This window comes from Caretta caretta, chromosome 8, assembly GCF_965140235.1.
Source record: "Caretta caretta isolate rCarCar2 chromosome 8, rCarCar1.hap1, whole genome shotgun sequence".
NCBI lineage: Eukaryota > Metazoa > Chordata > Testudines > Cheloniidae > Caretta > Caretta caretta.
The window spans coordinates 56,532,714-56,555,878 of NC_134213.1; the positions used below are offsets into that span (position 1 = coordinate 56,532,714).

At 42.8% G+C, this 23,165-nt stretch overlaps 1 protein-coding gene across 3 annotated transcripts in view; it reads right to left on the reverse strand.

Annotated features, from left to right (window-relative positions):
* Nucleotides 1–23,165, reverse strand: part of TRMT1L (tRNA methyltransferase 1L) — a 63,512-nt gene that overhangs the window by 36,968 nt on the left and 3,379 nt on the right. For 2 of the 3 annotated variants that reach the window (XM_048860599.2, XM_048860600.2), the window contains exons 2-4: nt 10,183–10,332; nt 4,932–5,042; nt 1,887–2,000 (exon numbers count right to left, since the gene is read on the reverse strand). In XM_048860599.2, the coding sequence (XP_048716556.1) occupies nt 1,887–2,000; nt 4,932–5,042; nt 10,183–10,332 (375 nt within the window). Of the gene's footprint in view, nt 1–1,886; nt 2,001–4,931; nt 5,043–10,182; nt 10,333–20,303; nt 20,547–23,165 lie in introns of those variants that run through there. The other variant, XM_048860601.2, reaches the window with a different exon arrangement.

Consider the following 23,165-nt stretch of genomic DNA (forward strand, 5'->3'; position numbering starts at 1 on the left):
AACCTTTTCAAAAGCATCTAAACTTTTTAGGCTCCTAAGTTCCATTTTCAAAAGAGACTTTTAACCACTTAGGTTCCAAGTCCCATAGACTTCAAATAAAACTCACAGCCTACTAACCAATGAAAATACCTGTGCTGTGAACACCACAAAAGCCTTGACTACAATTTAAACAAATAAAACACTTTTGTGTACTGTAGGTAAATATAATACTGCCAAACAATTTTCCATATAATAAACTTTAGAAGTGTAACCTACTGTGTCTTCTTATTGGCACCTTGTTCCCCCTTCCTGCCTTCACTCTACATTTGCTTTTCTATAGCAGACCACGCTATCTTTTTCTTTGTTTTGAGCGTGTATGCTCCCTCCATTCCAATTCCTATTTTTACTATTGGACTTCAATGCATTTTGTAAACAAGTCATCACAATATTGTGCTTACATATAACACATGACAACTAAATACATTGGTATTTGAAACAATTTCTTCAGAACTGAAGAATCTTCCTGATCAGCTTGTACAGCTATATAAAGTAAATGCACAAATGACTATATTGAGAAACTAACTGAAAACTTTTAACTAACAAAACGAAAATCACAAATATTTACAGTTTGAACACTATTTTCATGACTTGCTAAGCAATTACTTTCCATTAAAAAATGCTTAGCTTGAAACTATTTTAAAAGTGTGCAGTAGAAAACAGAGAATCACATACTTTTAGTTTGAGATATTCATTTATATGATAGGCCAAAATTGACTTTCATTTGGTTATACATTACAAAACTTTATGGTATTAGTTAAGTGTCCATACACTATAAAGCTCTGCATTTTATAGAGAGGCTTACTTCTCTGAAATTGGATTAGGTGCAGTGGTGCAAATAGGCCAGTATCCCATACTAGCAAACTATTTATAGCTGGTATGGCATACCGAAAAGACACAGAAGCAGCCCTGCCGGAGAAGAGAGCTGGAGGTCAGGGCTGGGGGGGTTCTGCTCCTTTCCCCACTGCCCCACCCAGCCCCCTGGAAAAATCCCAGCCCCTTCCCCTGCCCTTCCAAGGAGCTGCGTCTCTGTCTGTGTACCACAGCAGCAGCCCCACCAGAGGAGAGGGCTGGGGGGCGGGGCTGGGAGTTCTGCTCCTTTTCCCGCTGGGAGGGGCAGCGGGGAAAGGAGCAGAAGGCCGGCAGCTTCTCCAGCGGCTGAACTGCCCCCAGCCTCACTCCCGCCCCCAGCCCAGTCCTCTGGCGGGGCTGCTGCTGTGGTACACAGAGGGAGGACAGAGAAACAACTCCATGGAAGGGCAGTGGGCAGGCCTGGGGGTTCTGCTCCTTTCCCTGCTGCTGTTCCTGGGAGACTACTGCCCAAAAGTCTCTGGTGCAGCAGGAGGATGACAGAGCTCCCCACTAGGTAACATGGGATGGATGTGGGGAGGCGACGGGGCCCCGGGCTGGGTAGTGAGGAGTCACATGGAGGGTCACGTGCTCCCCTTTGCTGGTCTCCGCCCCGCCCTAAGAAATGGATTTTATTTGCACCACTGATTAGGTGTATATAAACAAACTCACATTAAGGTGAAATATCCATAGATATTTCCTGATATTAATATTAAAAAGTAATTTAATATATACATGTAGCAATTTTTAAACTGGCAGAAAAAAATGAAATACAGACACTAACTTTTGCTATAAACACCAAGTTTAAAGAGGAACATACCATTGGCTCTGATTTAGGGTCAAAATCTAGCAGTCTTTATGACAGTGAAACTCCCACTGATGTCAATGGAAATTTTAAATGTACGGGGACTACAGAATTGGGCTCTACGTTGCCACTTAATCTTATGCTGTACTTTGTTCCATAAAATATAAGCAATCTATTCAAGTATAAAAGACTTTACCTTCAAATTCAACAGAAACCTTCCAATGCAAATTTTGAAGGTGGCGATGGAGCTTATGACTATAGCAAGCTTTGAATTTCTCTTCAGGACACAGTGGGCAAGGCTTCTTTCCAGCTGAAAATCCGTATAAGAACAAAACAAGGAGATACAAGTATGCAGTTAATAAGCAGATTAGAGTTGTATATGTCGCTATATAGTTGTATACATTTCCATACATTCAACTAATGCATATTTGAGATAAAACATTATTTTCCTCCACATCTAGTATAGGTAGAATTGTGTTTTTGTCTAATAAAAGATTACGCTCTGTAAATTCAGACATATTTAAGTTTATAATCCCAAAATGCCATTCATGCAGGTATCATATGCCCTTTAAAACCTCCAACAACATTTTCTAATTTTTGTTTTATTCATGATGCTCTATCTACTTGTTGCCTCTTGTCTTATACTAAGATTGTTAGCTCCTTGGGGCAGGGGCCATCTTTTTGTTGTGTGTTTGTAGAGCTTCCTAAGCACTACCACAATACAAATAAATAATAATTATTTCAACCCAATCCACTCTCAGTGAATTGCTCATCAAATAATATTTCAAAGTGTGGCTAATGTCATTTACACAGTCATTTTTCTGACATGTTCTTACTCAACTCATCTTCTCTCTGTGTACTCAGATTCATATCTAGTTACTGACAAACTAAGTTTTTGCTACTTTTTACTCATGAGCACTGTTCCCTCTAAGCTTTACACGTGCGCACACACAGATCCTAAACCCCACGCAAATGGTGAAACACCGCACGCACAAAAATTTGCACAGAAGCACAACAATTTGTACAGAAGAAATTTTTTGCACACATGGCCTGTCAAAAATTAGAGGGAACATTGCTAATGAGCCATGTAAATACAGATTCAGGAGCATGAGTTAGATATTTCTGGCATGGACATCAATCAGAGAATTACACAGTTCTAACTATACAACTTTTGCTATTATTGATGCACAAGGCAGAAAGAACCCAGTTTGACTTTCAGTTTTCAGGTTGAGTTTACCAAGCTCGGAGATGGGGGGAAATTTTACTTGTAAATTTCATCAGGAAGTCATTGAAACACAATACCCATGGAGCCCCACACAGTGCCATTTTCCTCATTTCAGAGTAACTACACTTCAAGCAAAATCTTTTAAAAAAACACATTAATCATAGAAGATCAGGGTTGGAAGGGACCTTAGGAGGTCATCTAGTCCAACCCCCAGCTCAAAGCAGGACCAATACCAACTAAATCATCCCAGCCAGGGCTTTGTCAAGCCGGGTCTTAAAAACCTCTAAGGAAGGAGATTCCACCTCCTCCCTAGGAAACCCATTCCAGTGCTTCACCACCCTCCTAGTGAAAAAGTTTTTCCTAATATCCAACCTAAACCTCCCCCACTGCAACTTGAGACCATAACTCCTCGTTCTGTCATCTGCTACCATTGAGAACAGTCTAGATCCATCCTCTTTAGAACCCCCTTTCAGGTAGTTGAAAGCAGCTATCAAATCCCCCCTCATTCTTCTCTTCTGCAGACTAAACAATCCCAGTTCCCTCAGCCTCTCCTCATAAGTCATGTGCTCCAGCCCCATAATCATTTTTGTTGCCCTCCGCTGGACTCTTTCCAATTTTTCCACATCCTTCTTGTAGTGTGGGGCCCCAAACTGGACTTAGTACTCCAGATGAGGCCTCACCAATGTCGAATAGAGGGGAATGATCACGTCCCTCGATCTGCTGGCAGTGCCCCTACTTTGTTTAGTGCTAGAGTCTGCTTTCTCTCTCTCCTCCGAATCTCCAAAACGAACTTTCAGACAAGACTCTTAAATCCCTTCTTTAGAATAAATCATTTTCTCTAGTCTATGTTAAAGCAACAATTCTAGAAACATTAAAGTCAGGGATGTGATGATTAATTTGTATAAGAATCCATTGGCACTGAAAGGTATTCAGAATAACTCAAATGCCACCCTCAAATAAAAATCCAGCTTTCAGAGTCTTATTCTGCTCTGACATATGATTCGTACATGCAACTGTATTAGGTAATTAACAGCAGGTTCACAGTGGCCAGTTGCTTACCCACCATGGAGAAAAGGTATTAGGAAAAATATTTTTTAATATGGCTTTAGAGGTGTGTTTTAAAGTATATTTTATTAGCTAATTTATTTATAATTAATTTTTATAAAACGTATAGGCTATAGTGAGCCTACTAAATTATTACTTTTTAAATTTTTTAATAAACTTTTAATATTAGAGGTGACTAGATTTAAGGTTTTTTATCCATTGTTTTTGTTTGTTTTAGTCGTTGACTTGTTCTTTTTTTTTAAAAAAAAATTTTGAATAGCAGAAACTGCCAAATAATTATGACCTTGCTTTTGAAATCCTGTTTTTCAATTCACCCTTAACTATGTGGTGTTTTGTTTTATTACTTTATAGTGGGTGAGTGCACATAATATGATTGCAATTAGTTTGATCATATTCTGGGGTATATACGACCCTTAAATTCAGGACAACAGCTACCGTCCTGAAAAGAATACTGAGACTAACCTTCCAATGTTTTCTGGCCACGATGCTTCCTGGGGAGGTAACAGTTACAAGTAAAAATGCTTTGAGGCAAGCCAGACAGTGAAATAACAGCTGCAAAGAGGACAACTATTCAAATAATAATCCTATTCTTTTAATTTCAAACAAGGAATATATTGATCACCCCTCTGGCATGACACTAGAAAACAATGTTTGAGCATAACTTCTAGCTGTAGGCCAACAGGGTAACACAATTTTCTTAGCTATGTATGTTCATGACAGTACTGATGCTACTATGCTGAGAGAAAAATAAACAAAAATGGAGCCACTGGGGCCTTTCCTATTTCATTAAGAATGGGGTACATGAAGTGGGAACTGACGTTAGCTAAATGGTGGGGAAAAAACAGTAAGCAATTTAAAAAAACACAAAACTTCCAAACTTGAAGACTCAAACACTCGAGTACAAAAAAATGACAATTTTTTAAAATAAATTAAAAAGAAGAATGTAAATACCTGCAACATGTTGATCTGTATTCTGGGTAACAGCTGAGGTAAACTCACTTTCACTCAGGTCAGCTAGTTTCTCTAGATCAGCAAGCTGTTTTTGAATTGAAATATGTTTCTCTAAAAGTTAAAGAGATTTTCAAGTTAAACACTTCTGCTTTCACATCCCAATTATTTTTCAGTTCATATTGTTCTTCTGTCAGCCACTTCAATTCTAATGCTAGCTGAGAGGGCGTCTTGTGCCACCTGGAATAATATTTTGTATTCTTCACCTTTAAAACTTAGATCTGATGAAAGTGCTATAGACAGAATGGAGTAACTTATCTGAATTCCTACATGTTCCAGATTTATTTATTTTTGTTTTTTAAAGATATTCAAAAAGCTAAACTGAAGAATTTCACACAATGTTTATATCTTATATTTGTGGATTCTTTGCTGATGCCATTCCATAGACTGAGAGCACATCATGAAAAATGTGGTATGCAAATGCAAAACTGTCCTATGAGCTGTTTGGCAAGCCCAGTATATCACAGATATACTTTACTATATTGACAGGTTTCAGAGGAACAGCCGTGTTAGTCTGTATTCGCAAAAAGAAAAGGAGTACTTGTGGCACCTTAGAGACTAACCAATTTATTTGAGCATGAGCTTTCGTGAGCTACAGCTCACTTCATCAGATGTTTACCGTGGAAACTGCAGCAGACTTTATATACACACAGAGAATATGAAACAATACCTCCTCCCACCCCACTGTCCTGCTGGTAATAGCTTATCTAAAGTGATCAACAGGTGGGCCATTTCCAGCACAAATCCAGGTTTTCTCACCCTCCACCCCCCCACACAAATTCACTCTCCTGCTGGTGCTAGCCCATCCAAAGTGACAACTCTTTACATAATCAAGTCGGGCTATTTCCTGCATAGATCCAGGTTTTCTCACATCCCCCCCACCCCCATACACACACAAACTCACTCTCCTGCTGGTAATAGCTCATCTAAACTGACCACTCTCCAAGTTTAAATCCAAGTTAAACCAGAACATCTGGGGGGGGGGGGGGGTAGGAAAAAACAAGAGGAAACAGGCTACCTTGCATAATGACTTAGCCACTCCCAGTCTCTATTTAAGCCTAAATTAATAGTATCCAATTTGCAAATGAATTCCAATTCAGCAGTTTCTCGCTGGAGTCTGGATTTGAAGTTTTTTTGTTTTAAGATAGCGACCTTCATGTCTGTGATTGCGTGACCAGAGAGATTGAAGTGTTCTCCGACTGGTTTATGAATGTTATAATTCTTGACATCTGATTTGTGTCCATTTATTCTTTTACGTAGAGACTGTCCAGTTTGACCAATGTACATGGCAGAGGGGCATTGCTGGCACATGATGGCATATATCACATTGGTGGATGTGCAGGTGAATGAGCCTCTGATAGTGTGGCTGATGTTATTAGGCCCTGTGATGGTGTCCCCTGAATAGATATGTGGGCACAATTGGCAACGGGCTTTGTTGCAAGGATAAGTTCCTGGGTTAGTAGTTCTGTTGTGTGGTATGTGGTTGTTGGTGAGTATTTGCCTCAGGTTGCGGGGCTGTCTGTAGGCAAGGACTGGCCTGTCTCCCAAGACTTGTGAGAGTGTTGGGTCATCCTTTAGGATAGGTTGTAGATCCTTAATAATGCGTTGGAGGGGTTTTAGTTGGGGGCTGAAGGTGACCGCTAGTGGCGTTCTGTTATTTTCTTTGTTAGGCCTGTCCTGTAGTAGGTAACTTCTGGGAACTCTTCTGGCTCTATCAATCTGTTTCTTTACTTCTGCAGGTGGGTATTGTAGTTGTAAGAAAGCTTGACAGAGATCTTGTAGGTGTTTGTCTCTGTCTGAGGGGTTGGAGCAAATGCGGTTGTATCGCAGAGCTTGGCTGTAGACGATGGATCGTGTGGTGTGGTCAGGGTGAAAGCTGGAGGCATGCAGGTAGGAATAGCGGTCAGTAGGTTTCCGGTATAGGGTGGTGTTTATGTGGCCATTGTTTATTAGCACTGTAGTGTCCAGGAAGTGGATCTCTTGTGTGGACTGGACCAGGCTGAGGTTGGTGGTGGGATGGAAATTGTTGAAATCATGGTGGAATTCCTCAAGGGCTTCTTTTCCATGGGTCCAGATGATGAAGATGTCATCAATATAGCGCAAGTAGAGTAGGGGCTTTAGGGGACGAGAGCTGAGGAAGCGTTGTTCTAAATCAGCCATAAAAATGTTGGCATACTGTGGGGCCATGCGGGTACCCATAGCAGTGCCGCTGATCTGAAGGTATACATTGTCCCCAAATGTGAAATAGTTATGGGTAAGGACAAAGTCACAAAGTTCAGCCACCAGGTTAGCTGTGACATTATCGGGGATAGTGTTCTTGACGGCTTGTAATCCATCTTTGTGTGGAATGTTGGTGTAGAGGGCTTCTACATCCATAGTAGCCAGGATGGTGTTATCAGGAAGATCATCGATGGATTGAAGTTTCCTCAGGAAATCAGTGGTGTCTCGAAGGTAGCTGGGAGTGCTGGTAGCATAGGGCCTGAGGAGGGAGTCTACATAGCCAGACAATCCTGCTGTCAGGGTGCCAATGCCTGAGATGATGGGGCGCCCAGGATTTCCAGGTTTATGGATCTTGGGTAGTAGATAGAATATCCCAGGTCGGGGTTCCAGGGGTGTGTCTGTGCGGATTTGATCTTGTGCTTTTTCAGGAAGTTTCTTGAGCAAATGCTGTAGTTGCTTTTGGTAACTCTCAGTGGGATCATAGGGTAATGGCTTGTAGAAACTCGTGTTTAAGAGCTGCCGAGCAGCCTCTTGTTCATATTCCGACCTATTCATGATGACAACAGCACCTCCTTTGTCAGCCTTTTTGATTATGATGTCAGAGTTGTTTCTGAGGCTGTGGATGGCATTGCGTTCCGCATGGCTGAGGTTATGGGGCAAGTGATGCTGCTTTTCCACAATTTCAGCCTGTGCACGTCGGCGGAAGCACTCTATGTAGAAGTCCAGTCTGCTGTTTCGACCTTCAGGAGGAGTCCATCTAGAATCCCTCTTTCTGTAGTGTTGGCAGGGAGACCTCTGTGGATTAGTATGTTGTTCAGAGGTATTTTGGAAATATTCCTTGAGACGGAGACGTCGAAAATAGGATTCTAGGTCACCACAGAACTGTATCATGTTCGTGGGGGTGGAGGGGCAGAAGGAGAGGCCCCGAGATAGAACAGCTGCTTCTGCTGGGCTGAGAGTATAGTTGGATAGGTTAACAATATTGCTAGGTGGGGTGAGGGAACCATTGCTGTGGCCCCTTGTAGCATGTAGTAGTTTAGAAAGTTTAGTGTCTTTTTTCTTTTGTAGAGAAGCAAAGTGTGCGTTGTAAATGGCTTGTCTAGTTTTAGTAAAATCCAGCCACGAGGAAGTTTGTGTGGAAGGTTGGTTCTTTATGAGAGTATCCATTTTTGAGAGCTCATTCTTAATCTTTCCCTGTTTGCTGTAGAGGATCTTGATCAGGTGATTCCGCAGTTTCTTTGAGAGCGTGAGGCACAAGCTGTCAGCATAGTCTGTGTGGTATGTAGATTGTAATGGATTTTTGACCTTCAGTCCTTTTGGTACGATGTCCATCTGTTTGCATTTGGAAAGGAAGATGATGTCTGTCTGTATCTGTACAAGTTTTTTCATGCAGTTGATAGATTTCCACTCCATGCTGTAGCTCACGAAAGCTCATGCTCAAATAAATTGGTTAGTCTCTAAGGTGCCACAAGTACTCCTTTTCTTTTTACTTTACTATATTAGTACAAAGTACAATTATTAATACAACCACGGCACATTATACACCTCAAATCCCTCATCCATTCTGGGCTGTTTTTCTGGCAGGGTTGAGATTAACTCCCTCTAAAATTACTTTCAAATACTCAAAAAGAACAGGAGTAATTGTGGCACTTTAGAGACTAACAAATTTATTAGAGCATAAGCTTTTGTGGGCTACAGCCCACTTCATCGGATGCACAGAATGGTACATATAGTAAGAAGATCTATATATATCTGTATGCACACACATACAGAGAAGGTGAAGTTGCCATACAAACTGTAAGAGGCTAATTAATTCAGATGAGCTATTATCAGCAGGAGAAAAAAACCTTTTTGTAGTGATAATAAAGATGGCCCATTTAGACAGTTGACAAGAAGGTGTGAGGATACTTAACCCATGTTTTTGTTTTTTAAAGATATTCAAAAAGCTAAACTGAAGAATTTCACACGTTTACATCTTTTATTTGTGGATTCCCATGTTAAGTATTCTCACACCTTCTTGTCAACTGTCTGAATGGGCTATCTTGATTATCACTACAAAAGTTTTTTTCTCATGCTGATAATAGCTCATCTTAATTAATTAGCTTCTTACAGTTTGTATGGCAACTTCCACCTTCTCTGTATGCATATCTATTTATCTATCTTCATGCTATATGTTCCATTCTATGCATCTGATGAAGTGGGCTGTAGCCCACAAAAGCTTATGCTGTAATAAATTAGTTAGTCTCTAAGGTGCCCCAAGTACTCCTGTTCTTTTTGCGGATACAGACTAACACGGCTGCTCCTCTGAAACCTTTCAAATACTCACAACTTCTCTTGCTTTTACTAAATTCGGCACCATTCCTTACTGACAGATAACCAGTCTGGCTGTTGCCTTTACATACTGTATTGCGCGGCTCTGACACAGGAGACCCAGATTCATTATAATACTTGACTTTATAGTGGTTTTCCACTTTTAAAACCTTTTAAAAACCTTAAACTTCACAGTACCTTATGAGGTAGGGAAACTGAAGCAGGGATTACATTACTTGCCCAAGGCCAGGGAGCTCGTAAGTGTTGGAACTGGAATTACGACCCAGAAATTTCTAGCTCCCAGTTCTGTGCTCAATACAATGCCTTTCTCTAGTCACTGTCACGGATCTGAACCAAGAGAATGAAAAAGGTGGCACTTTCAGTTACAATATGGATGCAGACCCCAGCTCTTTCACAACATGACTCGTTTTATGCTCCTGTGTCAGTAAGCGCCTTAGAAGAGATTTCTAGAAATGATTCAGGGGAAAATGCCAGCTCAGATGAAAAACATCTGAAATCCAGGGCATCAGAGGGAGTACAGCCTTTTCTGTGTATCAGTATATATTTGTGGCTGAAATAGAAACTGGAGCACAACCTGTACTATGACATTTCACATCCTTTCCCCCTCCCCTACTATAAAGATTCCTGCAGTTTATTAGCAAACCTCTTGGAGAATCAGATGAGGCATCCAAAATAGTACTATCAGACTCCCTTATAGACTCTTGTTCTGTTCTTTCCTCTTTGTTTTTCATTTCTGCTTCAGACATGTACACATCTAGTTTGTTATCCATTTTTCCAGACACAACCACGCCATCTTAAAAACAAAAAAAAACAGAAACCAATCAACTTGTTTATATAACATTTGAATGATGTGTTAATTATGGTTTCAGTTTCCCATTCTTTCCCGCTACATATCACATACAAAAAGGATTGCAGTGACTTTGGAGGGAGGAGCGTAACTCAGGGTACCTACATCTCATTTTTGAAAAACAGCCAGGAAAATTTATTACCTCTGACAGAAAAATCTACTCACCCACCCTGAACATGGAGAGTCTGATGTTAATGAAATATTTATATTTCACTTGCTTGTCAAAAATTAAATTATTTATCCTGGGCAAGTAGAATTTTACAAAACTGATATAGGTTATTAAACAAAATTTGGATAAACATTACTTTGGATCGAGGACTCAGGGTATGTCTACACTGCAAGTGAAGATGTGATCCTAGCATGCGTAGGCATACCTGTGCTAGCATTATTCTAGATAGTATGGGTAACAGCAGCAGCAATGATATAGAAGGATGGGCTTCAGCATGGTCTAGCAACCAGAGTACAAGCACTTTGGGGACTTGTATCTGTACTCTGGTTGTTAAGCTGTGCTGCTATGTCTACACTACTATTGTTACTCACGTTAGCTAGCCTCAAATAAACATAGGTGTGCCTACTTGTGATACAGTCACACCTTTATCTGCAGTGCAGACATACCCTCAAACTAGATGGTTCTAATCTAGGCAAAAATGTTGTAACGTGACATAATTTCTCTCCCCTCCATTGCATTTTCTTTAAGATAGGAACTACAAGATATTACAGAGATAGGAGAGACATCTTCTATAAATGGGGATTCCCTTTTAAACTGCTGTTTATTTTTCAAAACCATTTTTATAGTTTCTATGATCCAAAAGAAGAAAACATTCCTTTGGAATTTAGGATCTGTGGCCAAAAGAATACAGTGAAGCATTTGGAGAAAATACAGATGATGAACATGCATCCAACGAAGTGGATATTCACCCACGAAAGCTTATGCTCCAATAGTCTGTTAGTCTATAAGGTGCCAAAGGACTCTTTGCTGTTTTTACAGATGATGAAGTAAATTTTACTTTCTGGCAGATGGCAGAGCCTAAGATGAGTGCACAGGGAATGAAAACAAAGACAGAAAACCCCTGTCAGACCAGAAACCCATAAAGTAGACAAGAATAAGGTATCCAAACTCCAGGAATCTATTTTAAAATATAGCTAATTAGTACTTAATAATTTAAAATAACACACGTAGCGGAATTCAAAGGGGGGGGCACTGGAGATGGAGGCCAAGAAATGAATTTAGAGAATTTGATGGGAGAAGCTCAGGGTCCAAACTCAGTGGGTTAGCTTAATAATGATAAATGATCATGGGTGGCAGCTATAATAGGCCAGGGAAGGCTAAGCCACAGTGGCTCTGCCCCTTCTCCTTCCCTGAGCCCCCACCGTCTGCTGCTGCCTGCCTGCCATTGCTTGCTGCATCCCTCCTCCTCGGCACCCTGGCCTGGCGTGGCTGGGGCTGGCCTGGAGCTTGGGGGGGCCGGGGTGCAGCCCGGCTGGGGGGCGTCTCGGCCCGGGTTGGCCTGGTTTGGCCGGGCAGCTCGGTCCGGCGCTCAGTGGCGTTAGGAGGTGGCTTGGCCCTGCGTGGCTGGGGTGGGGAGCCCTGGGGCTCCTGCAGTCACGGGGGGGCCCCCCCTCAAGGCTCCTCCTGTTACGGGGATGGGGTCGGGTGTAAGGGGCGCAGCTGGCGGGCTAGCCTCCCCAAAGCGGGTGTTCACCCACCACCCATGTAAAAAAGGTTAACTGTTTGCAAGTGGTAGGAGCCAGTTATTGAAAGAGTTTCCAATTCTTCGTGAAAGTCCTATTATTTAGCAGCCAGCTTTTATAAGTGGAAAGTACACAGGCAAAGGGAAAGATTCTAGCTATTTGGGGATATGTTCTTATATTGTTTATCAATTAAATAAGCAGAGGGGGAATGGAGGAGAAATTCCATCATATATATAAAATTAATACATGTGCGAAATTCAAATGAGATGTGACTAAATGTGTTACATGTGCTAAAACTGATTTAGTCTTCATGTCTAAATTGCTAAAAACCAAAATAATTAGCAACTGGTACAATTGTGTAGTCAGTTCATGCAGCAATAGAAGCCGTATTTGAATGCTGGAACTGAAGTGCAAAACTGAGAGGATGAATTGTTTGAGCTTTCAGGATAAAAGTACAGGTTATTGCACTCAAAAAACGACACAATATGATATACCAAAATAAATTATTAAGAAAAGCTTAATAAAAAGTGAGCTTAAAAGCGGAGCATTTAATTTGTTGTAAACCGTTAGGAACTGCATTGTCAGACAGAGTTAAGACAACTATCTGAACTGGTGCAACTTCCTATCCAGAGTGGGGACAAACTGGTTCAGACTGCATTGGTTCTGCCAGAGGTGAGCAGACCATAGGCCAGGTTTTCCAACACCTTGCACTGTCAGTAGTCATTTACAACAAGGCAAAGCAAATATAAAGTAGAGAGATCTGTTCAGGACTAATTTTTAGGCCTGACCTCAAGAGCATCATGTCGTTTTTCTGACCTGTTTGTTCTCCCTGAACTTGAGTCACCATTGCCCATGGTCTCAGCATGATAGCAGCTGGCTGTGCCACTACCAGTGGCTGTATGCTCTGCTCCTGCCAATTGCTGCCCGTTGCTGCACCCTATGCGTGTTGCCAAGTGAGAGGTGCTGCAGCTCCTCAGTAGGCACACACAGTGCAGTGAAGTGGTGGTAGCAGGCTGGAGCAGGGCACGCAGCTGCCACTGTGCTGACACTACGAGCAGGAAGAAAAGGAGTACTTGTGGCACCTTAGAGACTAAAAAATTTATCTGAGCATAAGCTTTCGTGAGCTACACGAAAGCTTATGCTCAAATAAATTTCTTAGTCTCTAAGGTGCCACAAGTACTCCTTTTCTTTTTGCGAATACAGACTAACACGGCTGCTTCTCTGAAACCTGTCACAAGCAGGAAGAGAGTCAACTAAACCCATCAGAGTCCAATTGTTTTCCCACCTGATCCGACACTTCCAGTTGGGTCACATCCGGTTCAAGTCAAGTTGCATGGCTTTAGCGTAAAGCACTAACTCTGAAAAATAGGATTTCACACTAACTTTGTGCTTATGTAAATAACCTGATGTAGAGGGGAAGTGAAGGCAGATATAAATATATGAAGAAATGGGAAGTTGATAGTAATGAATATAAATCAGAAGCTATGAATTGTAGAAAATTAAAAAGGAAAGCAAAGGAACACATGGAGAAATCTGTGGCACCCAGAGTTTAGGACAATAAGAATCCTGAATTTCGTACAGGAGGTGTGCTCGCAGGCGGGGCGCTCTTAACTGCACAGCATTAGTGGGGATTGTGAGTTCTGCAGAGAGATACTTCTCCCAGCTTGTGCCCCTGGAGCAGGGAGTCAGTATTTTGTTTAGGAACAGAGACAGGGTGATTAAGATAAGAAAAGGCTGGTAATTAAATTAAGGATCTGGAAGTCATTAGATGAACCTGTAAAACAGGAATCCCACTGCAGGGGGTGGGGGTATTGAAGAAATCCCCACCCCCTGAGTCTGTAGGAGACTCAGAAGAAATACAGCCAAGCCCTCTAAGCCAAGTTTACATTCAGAAAAGAGGGAGATGTGAGGGATGTAGGTGAAAAGAAGGGCCCAAAACCCAGGGATGGGATAGCTGTGGTATACAGAAGTTCCCACTCTACCTGTAGTACTTATGTGGCCACATCACCATAGTATCTGAGCGTCTCACATCACAGGCCCTCGGTGAGGTAGAGCAGTGCTGTTATCCCCATTGTGCAGATGGGGCACTGAGGCACAGAGAAACTAAAGGCCAGATTTTCAAAGGTATTTAGGCACTTAGAGGGATTTTTAAAGCCCCTAGGTTAGATGCTTTGTACTTCCCATGCCTAGCTGCATCTTTGGGTGCCTAAAAACCTTTGAAACCCTGTCCCTAAGGTCAAACAGGAAGTCTGGGGGGGGGGAAATAGAACTCAGGTCTCTCAGGGCTAGCTCCCTATCCACTGTACCAGCCTATCCCTCTGCTGCATGCTACAGAAGAGAGGGATCTGATAGAAGGGAGCAAAACCAAGAAGGCTAGTTCTCGGAGACTCCAGCAGTTGGTCCCAGGTGATTGGGAAGGATATCAAGGTTGACAGTATGAAAAGCAGCATAGTGGAAAGAAAAGAAAGAAAGAAAGAAAGAGAAAATAATCAGATGCAAGGGGTGGCATGTCCTGCCCCAGGTTGAGTTGCAGAGCAATGCTTGCTGTGCAATTTTAGATTTTCACTGAAATACCATTTTGTTTTGTCATTTTTTATTCAGAGTTAGAGAAGAGGAAGGAATTGTTGTATGAGTATCAGATGTGTTTAGGCCTCAAATTCTTAGGGTTTCAGTTGTATTCAGGCCAACTGCAGAACAAAGAAGAGAAACTGCATCCACAGAGTCCATAAAGTTGACAATTACTGTCATTATCTGTATAATTCACTGGGCACTATCTGTTTGTTCAGCACTGCTCAGACGATGCCAGAAAATGTAGTCCTTGAGCCAATGCGCATTAGATGTATAACTCTGGATAAGATGGCTCAGATATTTAGGTATGAAGTGTATAGTTATTGACCAAATGTTATCACATGTTCATTGTGATTTTAATGTCTATGAATGGAGGTGCTGATGGCAATAGAAGTTTTACTTTATTAAGGACTGGAAGATTGACCCTCCAACGTTCTTTCAAGAGGAAGAGCTGCCAAGAGCTCCTGTGTCTGTTTATTTTCCTTTCCTGCCTTCAGGCCCTGATATACCTTAAAAGTCTCAATTTTTTTCTCAACTTTAAAATGTGGAATTTTCTTTGTGTTTGGTTTTAAATATTCTCCTGTGAAAACTGCAACACAATGACTGTAGTGTTGTGTTCAAACCTTCTGGAAAGTAATTAGCTTTTAAACAAAAATGAAAGCAGTGTTGCTAACTCTCATGACTTTGTCATGAGTGTCATGATAATTATTTTGCATGGGTCAAGTATCAGGGGATAGCCATGTTAGTCTGTATCCACAAAAACAACAAGGAGTCGGGGGCACTTTAAAGACTAACAGATTTATTTGAGCATAAGCTTTCGTGGGTAAAAAACCCCACTTCTTCAGATGCATGGAGTGAAAATTACGGATGCAGACATAAATATACTGACACATGAAGGGAGTTACCTCACAAGTGGAGAACCAGTGTTGACAGGGCCAATTCGATCAGGATGGATGTAGTCCACTCCCAATAATAGATGAGTCCTATTATTGGGAGTGGACTACATCCATCCTGATCGAATTGGCCCTGTCAACACTGGTTCTCCACTTGTGAGGTAACTCCCTTCATGTGTCAGTATATTTATGTCTGCATCCGTAATTTTCACTCCATGCATCTGAAGAAGTGGGGTTTTTTACCCATGAAAGCTTATGCTCAAATAAATCTGTTAGTCTTTAAGGTGCCACCGGACTCCTTGTTGTTTTTCTGATAATTCTTGTTTTTCTTAAAGTCCCAGCTCCTGGAGTCAAGTGAATATGTGATGATTTCAGCCTTCATTCTTAAAGAAAAAGTGAGTTTCTAGCCCTTGTGGCTGTGGAGAAAGCTTAAAAATGTTAACCCGGTACACCCTCAAGACTCAAAAAGCCAAAGAGTAATAAAAAGAACACCAAATCTACTATTTTACGTAATCTTATTATTTTAAAGCCAGTCTCATGGTTTTTGTGAGCCTGACTCATGATTTTGGAACATTTGGGTTTGGCAACACTGTGAAAGTGACTTGAAGTGTCATTTTCACTCTTGTTTAAAATCAGATTCTAGTCTATTGTTTGTAGTGGAGGTAACACCCTGAGATGCAGTTTAAACTCAGTCTAAAAACTCCTTGCCCTAGTAGGATGTTTCCAAAAGTTAAAGGATCTATTCCAAGCTTGGTGAACTGAAAAAAAGTGATAGAAAGTAATCCACTAGATTTTTCTACAGTTGTTGCAATTGTTGTATTCAAATGTTAGTAACGAAGTAAGAATATACATTAAGATTTTAAAGCTAAGCAGTGACCCTTAAGTGAATTGACACAAAGTGTCAGAACATGTTAGTATTAGAGCTGATTGGGTCAGTATTTATTTAACTTTCTTTCTTTCTATGGGAATTAGATACAGTGCTCCTGTCAAATAATAATTTCTAAGTTATTATCAGCAAAAAAACGAGTGTTTTCAGGTACCCAAGTAGCTCCTGGAATCACAGTTAAAGTTGCCACTCCTCCAAAATCTGAAATGGCGCCCCTGTTAGATGTAAATGGTATAATTATAAATAATAATGAAGAAAGGGAAGAAATGTTCAATAAATATTTCTGTTTTCCATGGGGGGGAGGAAGGAAAACAGATGATCTAGTCAGATCAAATGTCATGACAACACTCTTGCCTTTCCACTAATACAGTGGTTCTCAAACTTTTGTACTGGTGACCCCTTTCACACAGCAAGCCTCTGAGTGCAACCTCCCCTTATAAATTAAAAACACTTTTTAAAATATTTAACATTATTATAAATGCTGCAGGTGAAGCAGGGTTTGGGGTGGAGGCTGACAGCTCGCATCCCCCCACGTAATAACCTCAAGACCCCGACGGGTCATGGCCCCCAGTTTTAGAACCCCTGCACTAATATCTCAGAAGGAGGTTAAACAGCAGCAATTAACGTTAGACATTTTAAAATCATTAAGTCCAGATACCTTGCATCCAAAGGTCCTAAAAGAGCTGGATGAGGAGCTTGTTGGATCATTAATTTGATATTCAATAGGTTCTGGAGCACTGGGGAAATCCCAGAAGACTGGAAGAAAGCTAATGTTGTGCCAATATTTTAAAAGGGTAAATTGGATGACCCAGGTAAAGATAGGCCCGTCAGCCTGATCCCAGGCAAAATACTGGAGTGGCTGATACACAACATGATTACTAAGGAAATAAAAGACGGTAACATAATTAATACCTATCAACATGGGTTTATGGAAAATAGATCCTGTCAAAATAACTTGACATAATTTTTTATGAGATTACAAGTTTGGTTGATAAAGGTAGTGGTGTTGATATATTTACACTTCTGTCAAGTGTTTGACTAAGTACCATGTGCCATTTTGATTAAAAAACTAGAACATAAAATTAACATGGCACATATTAAAAGGATTAAAAGCTGGCTCACTGATAGATCTAAAAATGTAACTGTTAATAGGAAGTAGTCATTGAATGGGAGGTTCTCTTACTGGGGTCCTGCAGGTATCAATTCTTGGCCTTACACTATATAACATTTTTATTAGTGACCTGGAAGAAAATATAAAATCATAATTGATAAAGTTTGCAGATGACACATAAATTGTGGGGAGTGGTAAATAATAAAGAGGATAAGTCACTGATTTACAGCGATCTGTATCATTGGGAAACTGGGCACAAGCAAACAATATATGTTTTAATATGGCTAAATGTAAATGTGTACATCTAGGAAAAAGAAAGTATACCATGCTTACAAGATGGGGGATTATCCTGGGAAGAACTGACTCTGAAAAAGATTTTGGGAATGGTGGATAATCACCTGAATATGAGCTCCTAATATGATGCTGCGGCCAATGCAATGCAAGGATGCATAATACTGTGTCAAATTCTGGTGCCCTCAAGAAGAATGTTGATAAATTGGAGAGGGTTCAGAGAGGAGCCATGAGAACAATTAAAGGAATAGAAAGTGCCTTTTAGTGAAAGATTAAAGAAGCTCAACCTATTTAGCTTAACTAAGAGAAGGTTAAGAAATGAATTGATTAATCTATTAGTACCTACATGTTGAAAAAATATTTGGGCACGTCTACTCTGGCAAAGTTACAGTGCCGGCGGTTACAGCGCTGCTCAGAGAGTGCAGAAATGAAACCGCTGTTGGGTGTTCACACTGTCAGCTGCCTGCGCAATAGCGTGTTCACACTTGCGGCAATATTCGGAGTGGTGCATTCTGGGCAGCTATCCCACAGAACACCTCTTTCTCTTCTGCAGCTAAGACTTATGGGAAGGCGGAGGGGGTTGCGGGGCATCCTGTGTCCTGTCCCAATGCCCCGTGATGCATTGCTTCGCATCCCAGAAATTCCTGTGCTTCCGTCCACATTTGGAGCCATCTTTCAATGGTTTGTGTACTGCACGCCCTGCCTTTTTGGGCTGCAAGAACAGATCCCGAACTGTTGACCAGTATGCTGCTTGCTCTGACTAACATGTCATGAGTGGCAGTGGAGTTATTCCTTAAACTACAAAGGGAAGAGGAGTGCGACATTGATCTCACCACGCATAGTAGCTACGACACGAGATTGTTTGTGGCATTCATGGAGGTGCTGACCACAGTGGAACGCCACTTTGGGGCTCGGGAAACAAGCACTGAGTGGTGGAATCACATCGTCATGCATGTCTGGGATGACTAGCAGTGGCTACAGAACTTTTGGATGAGGAAAGCCACATTCATGGGACTGTGTGATAAGCTTGCCCCAGCCCTGCAGCGCAAGGACATGAGAATGAGAGCTGCCCTATAGTTGGAGAAGGGCGTGGCAACTGCACTGTGGAAGCTGGCTACTCCAGACTGCTACCAATTGGTTGCTAACCAGTTCGGAGTGGGAAAGTCAACCATTGGACTCATGTTGACAGAAGTGTGCAGGGTCATTAATCGCATCCTGATCCGAAAGACTGTAACTCTGGGCAACATGCATAACATAGTGGATGGCTTTGCACAAATGGGCTTCCCTAACTGCGGAGGGAAGATAGATGGCACGCATATTCCAATTCTGGCACCAGACCATCTAACCACCAAGTAGATTAATCACAAGGGGTATTTCTCAGTGGTCCTCCAGGCACTTGTGGATCACCGTGGGCGTTTCACAGCCATTAACGCAGGCTTCTTTTGGAACACTGGCCTGTTCAGGAAGCTGCAAGCAAGGACTTTCTTCCCGGACAAGATCATCACCGTAGGGGAAGTCAAAATGCCTATTGTGATCCTAGGAGACCCCGCCTATCCCTTAATGCCATGGCTTATGAAGCCATATACAGGGCAACTTAACAGTAGCAAGGAGCGGTTCAATAACAGGCTGAGCAAGTGCAGAATGACTGTTGAGTGTGCCATTTAAAAGCCCGCTGGCACTGCCTCTATGGGAAGCTGGACCTGGCCATATTCCTTTGCTTATAGCTGGGTGCTGTATGCTCCATATTTGTAAAGGGAAGGGTGAAAGCTTCACTCAGGGCTGGACCGCAGAGGCTCAGCGCCTGGAGGCTGAGTTTGAGCAGCCAGAGACCAGGGGTATTAGAGGGGCACAGCACGGGACCACAAGGATCAGGGATGCCTTAAGGCAGCAATTTGAAGCTGAAAGCCACTAATATTTGTTGCTATGCTTGGGAATGCAGTGCTTGTAATGCTAGGAGGTGATTGGTGCACATGATGCAATAAGGGGGTTTAAATTGTATGTTGCTTGAAGTGCTCTTTTTGCTTTCAATTAATAGAATAAAGATTGCTTTCAAACCAAACCAATTCTTTTAATAAAAGACAACAACTGGAGGAGAGAGTCAAACAAAAACCCCATCAGCAGTAAGGAGGATGGGGGAAGGGAAGGTTCCAGGAGGAGAAGGGGTCCCAGGATGGATAAAGATTTGTGTATGTTCAGGGATCATATCCAATCTTCTCCTCTGGAGTACAATGCAATGGGTACTGTACTTCAGCAAGGCCAAACTGCAGAGGGATGGGTGTTGAGTGCTGTGGATAGTGGGAGTCCACAGTTCTGGACTGTGAGGGGGAGAAGTGGAATGCTGCGGGTATAGAGTGGAGCCAGGAGGTTGATAAGAGTGTGTTGGTGGTGTCTGGGGGTCGCATGAGAAAGAGTTTTGCGACAGGGGCTGCAGGGGAGGGCAGGTGCAGAGCTGCGCAGTTTGAAAAGCTAGTATCACCTGGAGCATGTCTGCTTGGTGCTCCATAACCTTTAAGAGCCGCTCCGTGACTTAATTCTGACGTGCCATGTTCTCCTTTCGGTCCCTCTTCTCACTGACCCGCCACTCCTTCAGTTCCTGTTTCTCAGTGGCAGAGTGCATCATAACATCACACAGAAAGTCCTCCTTAGTTCTTCTTGGCCGCTTTCTAATTCTGAGCAGCCTTTCAGCCGCTGATAACTAAGGGGGAGGCCGGGCTCCCATGGTCATCTCTGTGAAGTTTAAATGCAACATTTTACAGAAGCAGTATGGTTTGCAACACAGACAACACTGATTCAGTGCTTTAAAACACAGCCAGTACACTCACCTCTGTCACTAACTGGCTGACCCCAGGCAAGCACACATGAGCCACAAGACCCCCAAAATGGTGAGTAGCTGCAGGGGCAGGGTAAATCACTCTTCCCGGACCCTGCTATACACTGGGCATGTGGCTCTTGGGGAGAGCCAGCACCGTAGTGGAGGGGCCTGATAATCATTCCTGTCCCCAGACTTTCCGCAGGATGTGATCATATATTGCTGCTTAGGATGAGCAGGGAATCAAGGGAGGATCTTCTCCAAGCCTACGGCTTCCGCCCTAGCCCCTATGCGGCTTGCCTGTATGCAGCAATGGTTCCCCTTCCCTCCCCAGCCGTGATGGCATAGTGGGGTGGGAAAGTCACTCTAGTTAATGGGGAAAGAAACAAAGCAGCTCTGCCGAAGAACCTGCGGCAGCCGATTGCCCAGTATCTCCACGAGAGTTTCCTGGAGATCTCTAAGGGAGATTCCTGTGACGTAAGGGAGTCAATCAGTAGCCTGTTCTGCCGCTCAGACTAGGCATGCGGTGGGAGACAAGCCTGCTTCCTGCAACCCTCCTTCCCCCAACAGCTTGCTTCAGCAATTCCCAAAATCAGATCCACTTACCAGGGGCCTCCTCTCCTGTTTGCACTTTGCCAATCTCTGACAGCTGTGGCTGGCTAGTCTCCTCCGAGGTAGAAAAGAGCTCCTGGCTGCATGCATCTCTGACCTCCGAGTCATCCTCTGCCTCTGGGTCCCCTTCCCCATCCACGTCCTCATCCAAGATTTCCTCCTCCTGGCTCAGTCCACTCTTGACTGGCATGTGAGCCAATGAAGTATCCACAGTGGTCTTTGCAATTAACATGGGGTTGCTGCCAAGTATCGCGTCCAGCTCTTTGTAGAACCAACAGCTCGTGGGCCCAGCCCCGGAGCGGCGGTTTGCCTCTCATGCCTTCTTGTAAGCGTTCCGCAGCTCCTTCACTTTGACCCTGCACTGCAATGTGTCCCAGTCATGGCCCCTTTCTGTCATGCACTGTGAAATCTGTCGGTAGGTGTCATAATTCCTACGTCTGGAGCTCAGTTGGGACTGGAGAGCCTCCTCTCCCCAAATGCTGATGAGGTCCAGCAGCTCGGCATTGCTCCAAGAGTGCGATCGCCTGGTGCGTGGAGCAGGCATGGCCACCTGGAAAGATGCGCTGAGACCACTGCACACATCACCAGCAAACAGGAAGGGGACTTTCAAATTTCCAAAGGAATTTTGGGTGGGGATGATGGTTGGTCACCAGAGGGCAGGTTCAAACTGATGACAAGAGGTGAGAACAGGCATTTTGGGACACCTCCCGCAGTGCTGTAACCACCACAGTGTCTACACTGGCGCCCCAGCGCAGAAAGCTGTATGCCTCTTCTTGGGGTGATTTTTTTTTTTAAAGTGCTACAACTGCGCAGTTTCTACGCACTAAGTGGCTTGGCAATGTGTACATCTTGGGAGTTACAGCGCAGAAAGCTGCTTTACAGTGCAGAAACTTGCCAGTGTAGAAAAGGCCTTTGATAATGAGCTCTTCAGTCTAGCAGAGAAAGGTATAACATGATCCAATGGCTGGAAGTTGAAGTTAAATAATTCAGATTGGACATCATGTGTAAAATGTTAACAGTGAGGGCAATTAACTATTGGAACAATTTACAAAAGTCTTGGTGGATTTTCCATTACTGGTGATTTTTAAATGAAGATTGCATGATTGTCTAAGAGATCTGCTCTAGAAATTATTTTGGGAAAGTCCAATGGCCTATGTTGTACTGGAGGTCAGATCATCACACTGTTGATGATCACACTGTTGGCCTTGCAACCAATGATTTAGGGCAACAGAAAGTTTGGCCTCTTGTCACACGTGTTCCAACCAACTACCACCAGCAACTGGAAAGGTTAGTGCGTGTAACAGATGCAAGGTAAACTGGTGTTGTAAGCTCAAAGCGTTCCAGTTAGTTTAAATGCCTTTTTGACCAGTGTAAAAAGACAAAGAACTCAAATACATGACGGATGTTACCTCCTCACAAAGGACAGGGCTATTCTGAATGGCAGGGTCCATTCAAACTTGCTCTCCAGAGCTTTATACTGAGTAGTACAGCAAAAGCATCCCTGTCTGTTGGGAATATTCTGACACAGTATTCACAGCACCATTTAGGGAGGAAAGGAGGAGGTCTCCTGCCTCGCCCCTGAGTTTTGTACAGGGCTGCTCACAGTGCACATCCTAGCCCCAGGCAGAGCTCTTAACTGCAGCACAGCCTGAATGTGGAATGTGAGTTCTGCAGAAGAGAAGTGCTGCTCCCAGTTTGTTCCCTTGGGGCAGGGAGTCGTATTTTGTTTATAAACAGAGGCAGGGGGAATTAAGATAAGAAAGTGCTGGTAATTTAAATTAAGGATCTGGAAGGCATGAGATGAGCCTGAAAACAGGATTCCCTCTGTGTGTGTGGAGGTGGGGGGGGGAGGAGAATGGTGTTGAAGAGAGAACACAGGAGGCTCAGAAGTCAGAGCCAAGGTTACGTTCAGAAAAG